This window comes from Papaver somniferum, chromosome 9 (genome assembly GCF_003573695.1).
Source record: "Papaver somniferum cultivar HN1 chromosome 9, ASM357369v1, whole genome shotgun sequence".
NCBI lineage: Eukaryota > Viridiplantae > Streptophyta > Magnoliopsida > Ranunculales > Papaveraceae > Papaver > Papaver somniferum.
The window spans coordinates 81565498-81582178 of NC_039366.1; the positions used below are offsets into that span (position 1 = coordinate 81565498).

At 37.8% G+C, this 16681-nt stretch overlaps 1 protein-coding gene across 1 annotated transcript; it reads right to left on the reverse strand.

Moving 5' to 3' along the window:
* Positions 1 to 1942: 1942 nt before the first annotated feature.
* Positions 1943 to 8617, reverse strand: LOC113313682 (cellulose synthase A catalytic subunit 3 [UDP-forming]-like). The gene is made up of 14 exons (XM_026562476.1): positions 8297 to 8617; positions 8113 to 8217; positions 7739 to 7934; positions 7430 to 7650; positions 6842 to 6956; positions 6549 to 6750; positions 6104 to 6370; positions 5632 to 5977; positions 5261 to 5524; positions 4967 to 5179; positions 4427 to 4685; positions 3669 to 3871; positions 3150 to 3500; positions 1943 to 2838 (listed from the first exon to the last, which is right to left on the reverse strand). The coding sequence occupies exons 2-14, from the start codon at positions 8128 to 8130 to the stop codon at positions 2254 to 2256; spliced, it is 3240 nt and encodes a 1079-aa protein (XP_026418261.1). The 5' UTR covers positions 8131 to 8217; positions 8297 to 8617; the 3' UTR covers positions 1943 to 2253.
* Between the last annotated feature and the right edge of the window lie 8064 nt (positions 8618 to 16681).

Sequence of the window (16681 nt, forward strand, 5' to 3'; positions counted from 1 at the left end):
TGGTGGCCATCAATCGACCACTTGGAGCACCATTCAAACAATTTGAAGAGTATATGAAGTTTACCTGATTGTTTTGGACTTGGGGTTCCTCATTTTGAGTGTTGGATCCTTCATCTTGAGCAATGGGATCTTCATTCCAACCATTGTTCATGCCTTCCTCTATCAACATCTCCTCATCAAACATCCAACCCATATCATTAGTTGAGACAATCTTACCATCAACACAATCATTGTTGTTATTTGAAGCTTCACCAATCTCATTCCCTCTACTTGAATCATTCATTTGTAAAAACCCTAGGTTTTCCTCTCAAAACTCCTCCTCTTCTTCTCAACACATAAAACACATAAAACACATTTTCCACAATTTTTTTCCTAAAATCATATTTTAATCTAAATACAGTTACCATACTAATCAAACTAATTAATTCCTAATACTAATCATATAAGGGCAGTTTTGCCATTTAGAAAATATTTTTTTAAGGGGTGATCCAAATTAGGATTGGGTGACCTTTTTTGTCCAGTAGTGCATGGCCCCCAATTAGAAGTTATGGCCCCCAATTAAGCTATGTTTAATAAGGTTAAAATTATGAACTTTTGAGTTTTGAATACAACAGTCCAACTGGACTAACCGAAATTTGTTTATCTGGCGACGGTGGGACTTGACTTTGATTTGATGCGGACATGCGGGACAATTGAAAATTGTGATGAGACTTGGGCTAGATTGGAGGTGCTAGATTAGCACTCAAGTGTTGCAATTCAAAAAAAAAAGTGTGGCAAAAAAGTTAACACTAGTTCTCTCTCCTACCAATTGCTAGAATGTGAACTTGCATGCTAGATAGTTCAGCGCTTGAAAAACCACCTTTTCGCGGAATGGTTCAGCGTTGAGAGATTATTTTTGAGAGATTATTTTTGATCGGACGGCTGAGATTTAAAGCGCTGAACCATTCAGCGTTGGGCTGACGTGGACTGCTAATCTAGCTGCTAGATTAGCAATCCCATAAGACTTAGGAGCAATGTAGTCAATATCGGCCGTATCGGCCGATATATCGGGGATATTTCGGATATCGGCCCAGAACGATACGATAAGAAGGATATAGGGGATACGATATTCGCCCGATAATGTCGGCCGTATCGGCCGAATATCGGCCGTTTTGGTCAAATATCGGCCGTATCGGTAGATACGAAATTTTCCTACATTTCCCGATATGAGACGATATTGGTCGTTTTCTATAAAGTTTAAGGTTAATTTTGGCGAAGAAAGTCTTCCAGGTGGTAGTAGAGGTGCATGTAGCTCTCGAAGCAAGTTACTAAAGTTACTCTTTTGTTTTTTTGATAAAATTGATGTTATCTATTATATCTTATCCGAAAATGTGTGGAGAAAATGTTTAATATAAAATTATAGTCTCTAAATCTAGAACCGATATTATACCGATATTTCAACGATAATATCCCCGATATAAAATCGTACCAGTGTATCGGTCCCGGCCGAGATGAACCGATATCCGATATTAACTACATTGCTTAGGAGGTAGTCCTGACTGCTAATCTAGCTGTTAGACTAGCACCCCATAAGACTTAGTCTAAGTGTAGTTTTTAACCATTTCTTGATGGCTACAGATTTTGTATGTCTATCCCTTTTTGTAGACATTGGAACGTAACCATTAATCTAGATGACTATATTATAAATAAATAGAAACCACATTTCAAATAATACTCTATCAAGAAAGAATTTTCAATGAATTAGTAAGATATTAGATATGTCAATTTCTAGCACTACGAAAGTGATATGCTGAAACTTCTAGCTCTCATTTTGGTTTAAAAAGTAACTGAGTACTCCGCTTATGGATACCGATCTCATCAGAAGATTCATAACTCTACTTATGCTCCACTCCTGGCCTTCCAGTGTTTTGATCTAATTTCAGGGAATTCCGACAACAAAAACAAAACAAAAAGTCCAGGTTCAGGTGCTTAATTATGCAAATACAGAAGCAACAGCACAGGTTTAGTCCCTTCAATTTTCATATGTAAATTATACAACAACAAATAACACAATCGGCAGCTAATTTCTCACTGTCCTATCTACAATATACATAATATATATTTAACTTATGCTTCACAAATAAATTTTAAGACTTCAAAACCTCTTTTCCTAGTGCAGCTCCAGCATTTTAAATACTAAACAAAGTCCTGCTACTTTAAGCTTCTCAAAATAGAAGAATATCAAATCAAATCCATATATTTACTCTTCTATCTCTAGCAGTTGATTCCACACTCCTTGACATCTGGGCCAGTTACTTTGGTGGTGAAGGGATCAATACGAACCCACAACAGAGAGAAGATCGAAGCTAGAAGAATCGACCATACAACCACAATTGTTGGTGTTCGGTTCTGACGCCCCATTAGACCCTTTAAGAAAGGATAAAGATGAACAATCACCCAGAATGAGAAGAACAGTTTTCCAAAGAGAGGACCCCATGATGAGTATCCACTGTTGACTGCATAAGAGATACCGGCAACACATCCAACTAAATTAACAATGAGCAGAGTTGTCGGAGGAATTAGTAGTGTCGTCCATTTAAACAGGTAGAGCTCGGCAAAATCACCGTCTTCATCTGACGCCTTAGATGTAACAGTAAAATTCGTATCTATACCAGCAAGAACCTTGAGAAGACCCTGGATGACGGCAAACAGATGAGCTGAAACACCTCCAATAACCCAAAACTGTTCATTTCTCCACCACTCGTCTATCCCAACACCACTCCATCTCATCTCCAATATACCAGTGGCAAAGATGGAAAGAAAGAGGGAGAGAAACCAGATACTGGCAATGTTACTAATCTGCAATCACAAAATGTCAATGAGATTTAGTGATACTTGAACCGTTTTTCATTCTATAATCTTTCTACCGATGTGGTGAAGAATGGCGCAACTACACACTAAAACAAAGAATCTATATTGAAGGGGGGATTCAAGAGTTATCCTTGATCCTCCATTGACAAGGGCAAACGCCTAATGCACTAATGTGTTATCACCTATTTTGGACCTAGATAATTAATTTTTATATTGAAAAGCCAGGACTCCATGATTCTTAAAGACCTAATTAAATTATATGTATATCAACAGAACAGTAGGATAATGGTTTTAGTTACCTCTGGGATAATGAACTTTCCAGTGAGCAAACAGACAGCAGGCAACGTACAATAAAACAGAAGTGGGATGGAAGTAATTGGGTAGATAGTGGTGTTGATATATGCAAATCTCTCGAGCCACTTCAACCTTCCACTATATCCATACCATATTGGACAATGTCGACTCAGAAGAATTTCTACAGATCCAAGAGCCCACCGCAGCACTTGGTTTAGACGATCTGAAAGATTGATAGGAGCAGATCCCTTAAAGGCTGCAAGAGGAGGCATGCAGTAAATCGATCGCCAACCACGAGCATGCATCTTAAATCCTGTGAGAATATCCTCTGTAACAGACCCATAAATCCATCCAATCTGCAGAATCCACCATAATTATTAAGAAGCCTTGTTCTTGATATCACCAAAAGATATACGGTGTATATGGATTTTGTTAACGCGACGGAATACTTTAAATACAATAGAGAACTGAAGAGTGAACAAAGAAACCAACAAAATAAGCAAGAGAAGGCAACGTTCACACACCTCATTTCCCCAATCTGACTTGTCCTCGTACCCACAGCTGATTACATGGATAGCTTCTTTGAGAAGAATTTCGGGAGTTGCTGAGTGAGGAACACCACCATTTTCCATAAGCGTAGATGCAACAAATACCGCTGATTGACCAAACCTTTTCTCCAATGTCATCTGTGACATGAGCAATGACTTCTCATCGTCAAATCCAGAACCTGGATTCATAGCGAACATCGGAGACCATGAGTGACAACTTAATGCTCTATATATGTTTTTAAACATTTGCAGCAGCACTAATAAAACGAAATCAATTTGGGCGCTAACTGTATCCTCTATTTGTTCCTTTAACTGTCTAAAACTAGTGGATTATAAAGGTCACTCACCAGTAAAATTAAAATCATTCAGGTTTCACTATGGAGTTAAAAGTGAACATAAGGAACCTAGCCAAGTCTGCCACATGAATGTCATCTAATAGTTTCCGCATGAGCTAATACTATAACCTGATTCTAGTATTTGCAAGTAGAGGCATTTCAATTTTTAGAATGTAACCAGTTTAAAATAAGAAAAAACAAGTTAAAAGAAGGTGGCATTACTAGAGAGATAATGCCATCCCTCCCTCACACTCTAATAATTCCGTTATTCTTGGAGAAGGGGGAGTGGATCTTTCTGATGATGACGTATTCTGTCAGCAGCACATATCCTATGTTCAAAAGTATTAGGAAACAAGAAATCAATGAGGAATCTATTAGTAATCGCTGAAAAGAACACACCTTCGACTCCCTCTTCTATATCTTCTAGGTTGAATATTGGCACAGTAGGATCCACATGCTTGCTCGATTTTTTCTTGTCGGACTTTTTGGATTTGGAAGTTGTCTTACGGGATCCACCGCAACATGAGTTCAAAAAACCGGGTTTCTTATGTTTAGGCTTAATGGGGGGATCATAACCATATAAAGCTGTTCTATTGAAGACACATCCTGTACCCACATAAACCGGGCCTTGTATACCATCTAAGCCTCTCAAATTGATCTGGAATTGAACAAGGACAAAACAAGAGAACCATTACCAAACTTGAAAGGAAACCACAATAGCAGATAAACATATTCTAATATAATGCATACTAGAGTCTGGGAATATAAAAAGAATGCACCACACGGTGAAAGGATTCATCACTTAGTTTTGGTTGCAGATACAAGCCTCACTAGGATGTGCAAGTAAAGCAGATAATTGCTGACAACTGAACATACACTTGGTTGCAGACACCCTCCAATCTTATGTTTAAAGAGAAAAGCAGCCAGGGGAATACTTACATCAAAGAACACAGTATTCCTATTGGCGTATCGATCGTTTTTATCAATTCCATCAAATCTCTGAGGAAACTGAACATAACACACGCTTTTTCCAAGGTTTGGGTCCATTAGAAAACACATAGCCTCTCGCAGCGCCTTGCTGTTGTTTATGTAGTGATCACAATCAAGATTTAGCATGTAGGGTCCATTAGTAAGGACAGCTGACACACGAACCTGTAGAAACAATTATGTTGCTTGTCAAATATTTATGGTCCATCTTAAGTACGTTCAAGTAGTGGATGTTGAGCTACTTACAAGTGAATTCATCGCACCAGCCTTTTTGTGGTGTTGGAAACCTGGACGTTTTTCACGAGACACATAAACTAACCGTGGTAGTTCATTGCCATCACTATCAAGTCCTCCACTATGACCCAAGAAAACCTGGATCATACCTGGATGATCTCTTGTATTATTTCCAGGCCATGGTGTTCCATCTTGCATGACCCAACCTTCATCAGGGATTTTTACTGCTTTCGCAACAAGCCCGTTGATGCGAATTTTAAACTCCTCATACTCCCTCTATAACGTAGGTGGCAAGGGCAATATTATCATAAACCCAGGAAAATAAAAAAAAAAAATATATATATATATATATATAGAGAGAGAGAGAGAGAGGCTCCACTAACCTTCATTGCTCTGCGATCCTTGACAAATGATGGATGAACTTTGTCCTTCAAGTAGTCAACCTTCTTGGCAAAGTACCATTCTGGAGCTCGAGGTTCTATACTGTATTTCTTGCAGAAAGGAATCCATTTTCTAGCAAACTCGGAAGTTTCAGACAAGGCTTCAAATGTCAACATTGCAGCTCCATCATCAGATACATAACAGGAAACTTTGTCGACTGGGTAGTCAACAGCAAGAATAGATAGGACAGTATTTGCGGTGACAAGGGGAGGCTCCTTTAATGGATCGACAGTACTGACAAATATGTCCACACAAGCAAGTTGTGATGGCTCTCCTTCTCGTTCATATCTGTTTTACATTTATGTTTTTTATCAGAAAAGATAGCAGAAGAGAAAAAACCATCTAACACTGTAGTGGCAAATTTCAAACTTCAAGCATTGACTATAAAATTTTCAAAATAATACATGTTTTTACCTAATAGAAAGCCTGTCAAGATATGTCTCACGATTTATTGGAAGCCATTTAGGAAACTGATCCAATATCCATGATACAGCAAACCAAATCTCACATATCACAGATATCAACCACAATGGATAGGCATTTGTCACGGGATTTGTTAGACGATAGTGCAAGAAAATGCAGAGAACAACAAGCCGCAAAACAATGACCATCCTGTAAGGATTAATCCTAGAAGAGGGAATAGCAACTTTTCTCGAAAGAGGCTGGCGTGCTTCATCGTTCCTGCAAGGGAAAAAATTAAAATAAAATGAAAACGGCCTAATGATGAGCTTAGGTACCAAGTCAAACACTACTCCTTGAAATTATAAGCATATTAATGTACAGGGAACACCGATGTCAATGTCCACATTAAGAAGATTTAAAATAATAAAATTCAGATATCAGGTAATGGAAACTCAACAGTAAGGCATCATCCATAAGCACATCGGTGCTGGCATCAATATCTCCGCCTCCTCGGCCTTCAGACGTGGCATGACCAATGCTCATAGGAACAATGTTCTTCTCTTGTTTCACCTTCCATCCATCAACTCTTTCTTTCCAGGCTACATTGCCAAATCCTTGAGAACCAAACTCCCTTACTGGATCTACAACTCTGACATTAGCTGCATAAAGAATACCCCGAAAAAGGGTAGAATCAGTATTTAAACAACACATGCATAACTGAAAGAACATTCAGATGTTTAAGTTAATTACGTGATTGGTTGACATCAACCGAATATGGAAGCGTATGAACTCTCTTTCCTCCATTATTGTCAGGAGAAGCCATTGAAAGACGGTCAGGAGAAGTCACTGACAACTCACCAGAAACCTGAGAGAGATAATCATCGTTAGTAACTTAATACACTAGTTGCCGAAATGGGTGCTTTCTAGTCCACCATGTGGCGACATTCGATTGACTCTTCCAGACTAAAACCCTGATAAACGTACCATCAACCCTTGTGGATCCCATGTAATGACCCGAATGGGAATCAAGTTGAGACATGTGTGTTGGGCAAAAAAGTGGACTATGAAACTTGGGCTAGGAAAAAGTGTTCTCCCTTAATACATATATATTTCTGACTACCTATAGTATGTGGTGAGTAAGTCTAAATAACTAAACACGACATCTTGACAACTAAGATTTGACGCTATGTGTGTATCAGTTGCTCCAAAAGCACGACGTGATGGTAGCAATGTATATTCCTGTAGAACCTAATAAGTAGTGGCATTATACTCACCCAGTAGCTAATGCAACATTCTATAAGGGACTAGAATATTACCAAGTAATGAATGTTGACTTACCATCTGGCGATGGGTGAGCAAAGGGATATCATTATGATTAACTTCTTTATCATAATTTGGAGCACTAACATCCTCTCCTCGACCATAAGTCATATGCCAGCTCAGCATTCGTTCTGCTATCTTCTGCTTCTGGTCTTGATTCTCAGAAGGATAACTAAAATCACTTGTTACATCATTTGCATCAACACCATCCTCTTCATCACCACGAATTGGAGGACTTCCTGATATTTAATATCCAATTATCACGTCATTCCCACAATTCAAAGTATTCAGTCCAAGAAATATTTTCTGAGATTGAAATAAACAAACCTTTGATTCTCTTGTATCCGGTCTTGCATTGAGGGCAAGACTTATTTCCATCTTTCCTCTCGTACTCGTAACAAGGTCTACAGACTGGGAATGCACAAACATCACATGCAACAAAAAGATCTCCATCTAAAGTTCTACCAACATCTTCACCGCAGATCTGACATACTTGACCCCCTAGGTTTTTCGCATGTTTTGGCTGAACAAATAGAAAATCATCTTCATTTAGCAAATTGGACTGATTAAGTACTAGATCTAAATAGAACTACGACATACAAGCAAATTAAATTTTAACAATCTACAACCTCGAATCTCGAACAATTACTTTAATAATTAACCAAATCTAATCTAGTATAATTAATTACGCAAATACTAACCACGCCGTCCGTCGCCATTGAGATCAAAGTCCCGGAGCTAAATTCACTCACAGAGTTACTAGATTCAACACATTTCACTCAAATTCCTCTTTGTAACAACGAAATCTGCAATTCAGAAACAAACTTTAAGAAAAGAAAGAATTTGTCAATAATAAGAGAATCAGGAAATGAATGAAAATTGTACCCTGTACCCAACGATCTAACAAAATATCTAATTCAACACCGCCAGAAATGAAGAAATCGAGCTGTGGCTAGCTCTCTACTTCCACACAAAACTCTCTCCCTCTCTTTCTCTAGAATGTAAACGTAAATGCTTTAAAAAGGAGCGAAGTGATGAAGAAGGAGGAGAAGTGAAAGCGATGGTAGATCTACCCCTCCCAGCTGTGTATGTATTGTGATTGGATGATACAGTGAATCACTACCACCGACAGTACAGAAGAAACGTATGATTGACTTCTGGTGTACTCAAACCAAACACAGATACCAACAACAACCAAAATTCTAGCTCTTCCACAGAACAGATATTTTTTTATTATTATTAGAAAAATGCTTGTGCTTCACTGGCACTTGTCGTCTTGCTGAGGGAAAGAATCCTCAATTGTCAGAGGCCGGGATAAGTGTGTTCCACTAATTCGTGGGTTTGAGCATCACCAAGAAATGGAACCAGAATTTGAAAGAACGATTTTTTGGGACCATGGTTTTTTTTTTTTGAGACCATGGTTTTATTTTGGGTAAAGGCATTAGAAATAATTCTAGATCACCACATATCTAGTTATTTATTTAATATCTAATCTACCCTCTTAATTAATTTTAAGTTATAATTAGAGAATGATTTAGTTAAAAATAATTACTGAGATTAAATTAAAAGATGGGTTTATTATTAGTTGAGTAGAATTATTGAGAGAGTAGAGTTAGAGAAGATGAAGGAGAAAAACATGGAAAATAATTTTTTTTTCCAATTTACTAAGTTTGAGTATTCAAATGATGAAAACTCATCTGATTCTTCATCTCCATCCTCTCCTAGAATATTTGTTAATCTTCAAAATGATCCGGATTTGAACTGGATTTTGAACAGTTCGGTTACTTTATATGAATAACAAGTAAGCGAACTCATTTGAAGTTGTAGTTCGGTTAATTTATATGAAGAACAAGTAACCGAACTCATATGAAGCTGTAGTTCGGTTGCCCCGTGAGATGAACAAGTAACCGAACTCATCTGAAAGTGTAGTTCGGTTACTTGTTCCAAACACGCAGGGTACCGAACTCTCTAATAATTTCTAGGAGTTACAGCGTTATGTTCGGTTGGTTCTCAACTAACCGAACTTTGGTGTACAAAGTTCGGTTGGTTCGCAAACTGCATGCACTTTTGATCTAACCGAACTTTACGTAATATAAGTATATAAGTTTAAAAAGTTCGGTTCTTTCGCAAACTTGAACCTAACAACTAACCAACCAACTCTGAGTTCGGTTTCTGCGATAAAATTGTGAAGTTACCTAACTTAACAAACAAAAAAATGTGAAGTTCCAGCGTCTATTGGCTAAGTTCGGTTACTTTGTAGTTTTAAAATTTTTTGCGAACAAACCGAACTCTATTGGCTAAGTTTGGTTATTTTGGAACTCAACATAGTGGCCACAACAACAGTTCGGTTAGACTGGATTTGTTTTTTTCCGGTTCTAAGGGTGGAGTTCGGTTACTTTGTAATTTTAAATTTTTTTGCGAAACAACCGAACAGAGAGTTCGGTGACTTAGTTTTAAATCCAATAGAACTGAATTGTTCTTCGTGTTCTTCATTTTCAAGAAGTTCAGTTAGTAAACTAGGGTTTTTTGGAAAATCGACCTAACCGAACATGACTCTGTAACTCCTATTAAAACCCTATTTTGATGATTTCTATTCGATTGAAGCAATCAAAATCAAATTAAAGCGAAGGGTTTGTTGGAAAATACATCTGGAGTGGTCCCATGGCAGAATCAGGTTGCGGCTGGCGTCTTTTATACTCGATAAAATTATTATGTAACTGAACTTAATTGTGATTGCATTGATGTTGTTACATTTCTTAAATAGGCGGTGATGGTGGTGGTAATCGGTGGTTGGTGGTGGTGATAATTGGAGGTGGTTGTGGTGGTAATAGACGGTGGTGGGCGGTGGTGGTGGTGGTGGTAATCGGTGGTTGGTGGTGGTGATAATCGGAGGTGGTGGTGGTGGTAATCGGCGGTGGTGGGCGGTGGTGGTGGGAGGAGGTGGTGGTTATATATATATATATAGGTGGTTATTAGGTTGGTTTTAAATTAAATTAGGTTAAGGATAAGTTAGTCATTTCAACATTTTAGGACACCCCTTATCACTATAGGGAAGGTGGCCTAATGAAACCATGGTCCCCTCAAAAAAATCATGGTCCCTAAAAAATCATTCATTTTAAAACCAATAACGGCAGATGCAAGATGCTACACTGGTCTTAATTGAGGATTTGGGCCCATGGCGGCCCTGAAATTTGTTGCCCCGAATCTAACATGTCCCCGAACAGAATTTACAAAATTATACTCTTTCCAGAGAAATTTTTTGATGGGGGCGATTTTGGATGGGGGCGTGAGGGACCATTAGAAAACTGCCACTTGTCATACGTAATTAACTGATTATAGCTAACTAATATCTTAAGCAAGGGTATTATAAAAATTTACTGCCAATAAATCTTCTTCCCACCGTTATCAGAAAAATTATATTTATCGGAAAAGGGATGACCAGTGATACAACATAGACCTTGTAATAATAGAGAAAATGTAAAAACAATACGTGCTTTGTTATTGCTACTGCCTTAATAATATAATCGCCATTGACGAAGAAGCAAAATGAACAAAATTTTAATTTTTTCGGAGAAAAAAACTCACATGTTGTAGTCTTGCATAAGATCAACATCCAAAATCATGATCATAAAAATTTAATCTTCTAATATTATGTTATATTTTTCCCTAAATCAAATAAGATCCAAAAATTTTATCAAAAAAAAAAAAACAAAGAACATAAACAGGATCCAAAATCAATTCAGAAAAATTAATAATCAAAATCCAAATCGGACCTAAAATATTGGTCGTAAGGGTTTATACATCCAACAAAAAATGTTGACCTCTTTGAACCTCTTAGCCCGTTGTATGTTATCTCCACGAAGATGACAAGAGTTTTTCTTTTTATCGGATTTCTTTCACAAACAAGGAAACTAAAGCTCATTGTATTTCCCTAATCACCCTTATAGTAAAAATTAGGAGACTAATTAGTTAAGAAACATAATGACAAATGGCAGTTTATTACTGGTCCCCCATGGCCCCATCCAATATCGCCCCCATCAAAAAATTTCTCCTCTTTCCGTCTGTGAGTAGAAGAAAGCTATCTCGAGACGTGGCAGACGGCGAGAACTGAAGCAAGATATTACAGTAACAGGTAACCACAAGCAGGCGCATGGAACACATAATATCAACTCTGAAAGTGTTTCAACGTCAAGTTAAGGGCAGAAGAGTAATGTTATAGGTCTCTACTTTCCCTTATAAGTAAAAAAACTATTAGGTTGGGATAGGGGCCGACTGCTTTTCTCTTTCGACTATCTCTCAAAACTTACATAATGAAGTTCAATCAATGTAACCTCAATGATCAATAAATACCTTCACCCCCTTTTACCCGTGGATGTCGACAATCCGTTGTCGAACCACGTATATGCTTGTATTGATGTCTATTCCATTTTCCTGCACTTAGTCTTGCTTATGATTTTAGCTTACATCTTGTATTTACTTATTGTTTTACCATATGTTCAATTGGTTGTGCTATCAGATAATGATAGTCACATTTTGGCGCTAGAAATTGAGATAAGGGTAAAGAGTTTATTCTACCCGATCTCAATCCAATAATTTTGAAGCTTTTATAAAAAATTCTGAACTTGGTTTTCGTAGAAAAAGTCACACTCACCCTCCTATTTCTTTAATCAACTAGCGGCTCTTTCCTGTTTATTTTAGCTCAAAAATTTACCACTGATATTGACTTTAATTCAAGGATCTTTTCTTGCACAACGCCTTAAGTTTCTGAGTTTGGTCTTCACAAAGAAAACCCCTTCTTTTCATATTTCTCTAAAGTCCAGCAGGGATGGTCGTTAGTTTCTCCTTATTTTTAACTTCTAACAACACATGTTTATGGGGTTTCAACATTGATAGTGTTTACTGTTGTAACGAGGATATTATTATACCATATCTTCTTATGATTCGTATCTTTGCTAGCTCCTTCATTTTGAGCTTTTTATAATGCTTGTATGCTACAACCAATTATTTCAAGCTTTAAAATGTCTGCAGCTATCTAAGCTCTATCTTCTGATCCCAGGTCAAACCTTAAATTGAGTTTAAAAATATTTACCTTTGATGTGTTTGAGAAAATAATTCAATAACCATTGAATTCGAATTTGTTTCCCAATTGTTTTGTTAGTTTCCATCCCAGATCATTTGATTTTACGAAATCCCTATAGTTCCGTGATTCAATCAATAAAGTTTCTCCTTGATTTTTAAACTTGAACTTTTATTTTGGTTATCCATTCATTGACCAAATTTTAGTTTCGGTTATCTTTATTTAGCCAAACTAATTATGTAATGATATATTTCAAGTTTTATGTTGAGTGATACACAGATCTCATTAGAAAAGCTTTGTTGGAGCAAACTAATTAGTACCAGCTTAGGCTCAGCTTCAACTGGAGCTGAGATAAAGGAAAGTACAATCTTCGATGCAGATGCAAGGAAAGTAGATCAATAGGAGCTCATCCGGCAATCAACAACGTACAAATTACTGCAAGAAAATTGGGCTCACAATGTTGAAGCATTGTCGCTAAAGGATTGAACCAACTAATGTTGCTGAAAATAGTGCTAAACCCAAACTTTAAAGCATGCACAGTTCATACCGCAACAACTGACATACTCAACTCACAATAACCCGAAGTACAAATCCAACAACGATGATACAAAGTCTAATAACGATGACGCAAGTAACCTGAAGCACGGTTCATCTGGTCCCCACTCCGACGATATAGCTTCGGTCTAAATCAGAAGATATAGCTTCAGTCTCAATTCGATGATGCAGCTTTGGTTCTATTCCGATGATGCAGCTCCGGTACAAGTTGGATTGCCAAGCTAAAAGATGGAATTCAGCACAGCTGATAGTGGAATGCCAAGCTAAAAGAGTAGAGACTAAGATGAGTTGCAGTTCAATTTAAGAAATAATTTCCCAAGTGGATTTCCCGCCGAATCGATTCTTTGTTTCTTTTTATACAGGTTTATCACTAGATTGGTTTATCTACCAAAGCAAGTGCCCACACCAATCAATAGATTTTACAACTAGATTATCTACCAAAGGAAATTGTGCACATAAATCAACAGATCACTGGAATGGACGGACATGTAAAGCATGTTGCTGAAAAGAGGCTATGTAACCGCAACGTAGCGCCGTTTATTGTTGTTGAAGTATAAAAGACGCTGCAGCATAACGCCATTTATTATTGCTAAAGAGGCTATGTAACTACAGCGTGGCACAATCCATGCTCTCATTATGCATCTCGAACCGGCAACACTACCAAATAAATTTCTTCGTTTTTGTTTTATGTACGTCAACAGCTTATGAATAAAATCATTTTGGAAAAGAGGTGGCCAAGATGATGAGCAGCAGTTCAATACATATCATCTTATGATCTTTTTGTGCATACCAAGGATCCAAACAAATTATGTGCGAAGCAGGGGGAATGATGACAATCCGCATCTTGAGCATGGATGCTACCATTGTTCACATCTAGGATGGGGATGTTTCCGTTGTACGCAATTCAAGAAAGGAATAGAGGATGCTCGCACATATATTAAATGAGGATGCTTATGACCCATAGTACAATTGAGGATATTGATGATCCACAGTTCATACGAAAGCTCAGGCAACGGCGTTACGCTACTCAAACTTGGAGTGTAGGACAGGCTAGCGTCGGCTTCAGTTTCAAGAGAATAGAGAAATCTAACTTCGTAGTATCAAAAATATAACAAATCAGATCTCCCACCAGTTCGGAGAACAATGTTGAAGGCATGTGTTGTTAGTTATTGAAGACTAATTAATGATTTCCTAAGTTAGTCGTGATTATTTTGGGAAAGGGGTTTCCTAAAACCGGCTACAATTCTTGGTGGTCAAGTTTGTAACCTATATAAATAGGTAATTAGGCCTTGTAGAATGTGTGTGAAGAAAATGTGAGTAAATACAATTTTAGAGAGAAAAGAGTTCTTTCTTGTATAACTATAAAAAATTAGGGTTTCGTTGTGAGAGCATATTGGTGAGGAACAATAGACAAGATTATCGGCTCGGGTAATTGTTGCGGTGTAACCAAGGGTTTGTTGGGATTCACACGATGTTGTAATCATTTTTCTTCATAGTGGATTTGAGTTGGTGCAGCTCAAAGTGGACGTAGACAATATATACACGTTGTATGTATTGGTCGAACCACTATAAATCTTGTGTCTTGTGAGTTGATTTATTTTTCTCATATTATTATTGTTGCGTGTGCTTGGTTTACTTATTATTCATCATGATATCTCAAGATCTTGTCGGTGATTCCATAAAAATCCTGACATATGCCTGTCAGCACCACCTCCCAACAATTCGCGACACCAAAAAAAAACGTCATTGTCAAGTTCAAGGACATTGGCAGTATGGTTGTGCTTAGAGACATAAAGCATCCCAGTTCAAATGAGACAAGTAGAAGTTCAATTTACACCGCGACCTTGAAAGATACATAACATAAAAAGGATGTCACATGAATTTCACTCCGCAGCTGCTCAAAATTCTGCCATTGAGGAGCGCAAGTTATTGAGCAATATAGACTTCGACACACCAAAGTTAATTAGGCAGCAGGGAAGCATAGCTGCAAACGCAGCAACCAGTCTGCAATTCAGACAACAAAAGATAACTGGCTGCATAACGTAGAATATCAAAGAACCTTTTTGTTTTAATGTTTTACAGGTACTTTCCTGGCGTACAGAGACAATCTCATTGCAGCAAAAGCGAACACATTTAAATCCCAAACAAGGAGCAATAAATCAACTCTCCCAACATTATCGATGCGGCTGTGAGCTCATCTAAAAATCAATTACGAAGTAGACATTTATCCCTTAGTCGATGAGTGACAAAGCAACTAGCAACAACTAAAAGAACTACTTACAAGAACAAGTCCGACTCTCGAAAGATGGAAGTACAAATATCAAGCTTGATTTCTTGATCAATGGTGTCATACAAGAAGCAGTAGCGGCAATTTAATGCGACGAAAAAGGCAATAATTCAGGTCAAGGATATGAACATCGGCTCAATATGAAAGGTCAACCAATGAAGATGCTTTTTGTCATGTAAGTTCTGCTGCCTGTGTTGTATGCAGGTCCATGAGCAACGTAGATGAGGATGTAGCTCAAAGCACATAACAAATAAGCTGCATGTCTGAAGTAGTCACGTTGCAACAAGGAATTGGAGATTAATCCCCGATCAAGGAGCGATAAGTCAACTCTCCTAGCACTGCAGAAAAAGTTACGAGCTCACTAGAACAACGTGGAGTGAATTCATCAATGCAGACCGTAATCAATTTACCTGGTGCGGAGCATAAGCAACTTATCGGCGCGAGACGGAATCAACCAATGTTTACGAAAAATAATCAACAATGCAATTGTTGTTTGTACCAAGAATCCACATGATTCGAAGAAATTAGGCAATGAATTTCAGTACCTTTTCTAAACAATAATGACGATGACTCACCTGCTGATACCACCAACATTCCAACTTGGCAGCGCCGTTGAAGGAAGTTAATATCATCTCAATTTGAAGGACTCATTAGCAGCTCGGTTAAAAGATATGGGAAGTAACTCAATTTGAGGGAAGGGGCAGAAGTTCAGCTCAAAGGCTACACCAGTAGCACATACAATAGCAACGAGTATGACAATAACTATAAGCGCAACAACTCAAGTGAGGAGATGCAGGATGCCCAGCTTCAATGTAGATGTCCAAGCTCTATAACTTAGAGGAGATTGCTCCAGCTCCTCAAAAACACGCATGACAAGCACACACAAACTTCTGATTATGCTGTGAAATGTTTGATCAGTTACTGGTTGAGAAGCAATGGACCTCTAATGGTCAAAATAAGAAACACATATGCAGTTTAAAGGTCATATGTACGGGAGTACGAAATAACCCCCGATGCAATTCAAAGTTCAGAGCTTTTCTTGTTTCTATTTGTATAGGTACACAACTATATCTCGAAGGAACCAGTCCAAAGAAGTAACGGTTCGACAAGTTCAACAGACAGGAAGCACGGAAAGATAACAAGGATAATGAAGGTGAAATTACCTGCATATATATATGACACAACATACTGCGAGCTTGCTAGGGAAGCGATCTTCAACATTAAAAAAAGCGTCATTATTCAACCGTACCCGCAAAGACTCTACAAGGGCAACTACTTTTACTTTCCTAAGCTTCGACTACCATCTTCTGAAACCAAAAGGGGGCGGACATACATCATACAACTAAAAAGT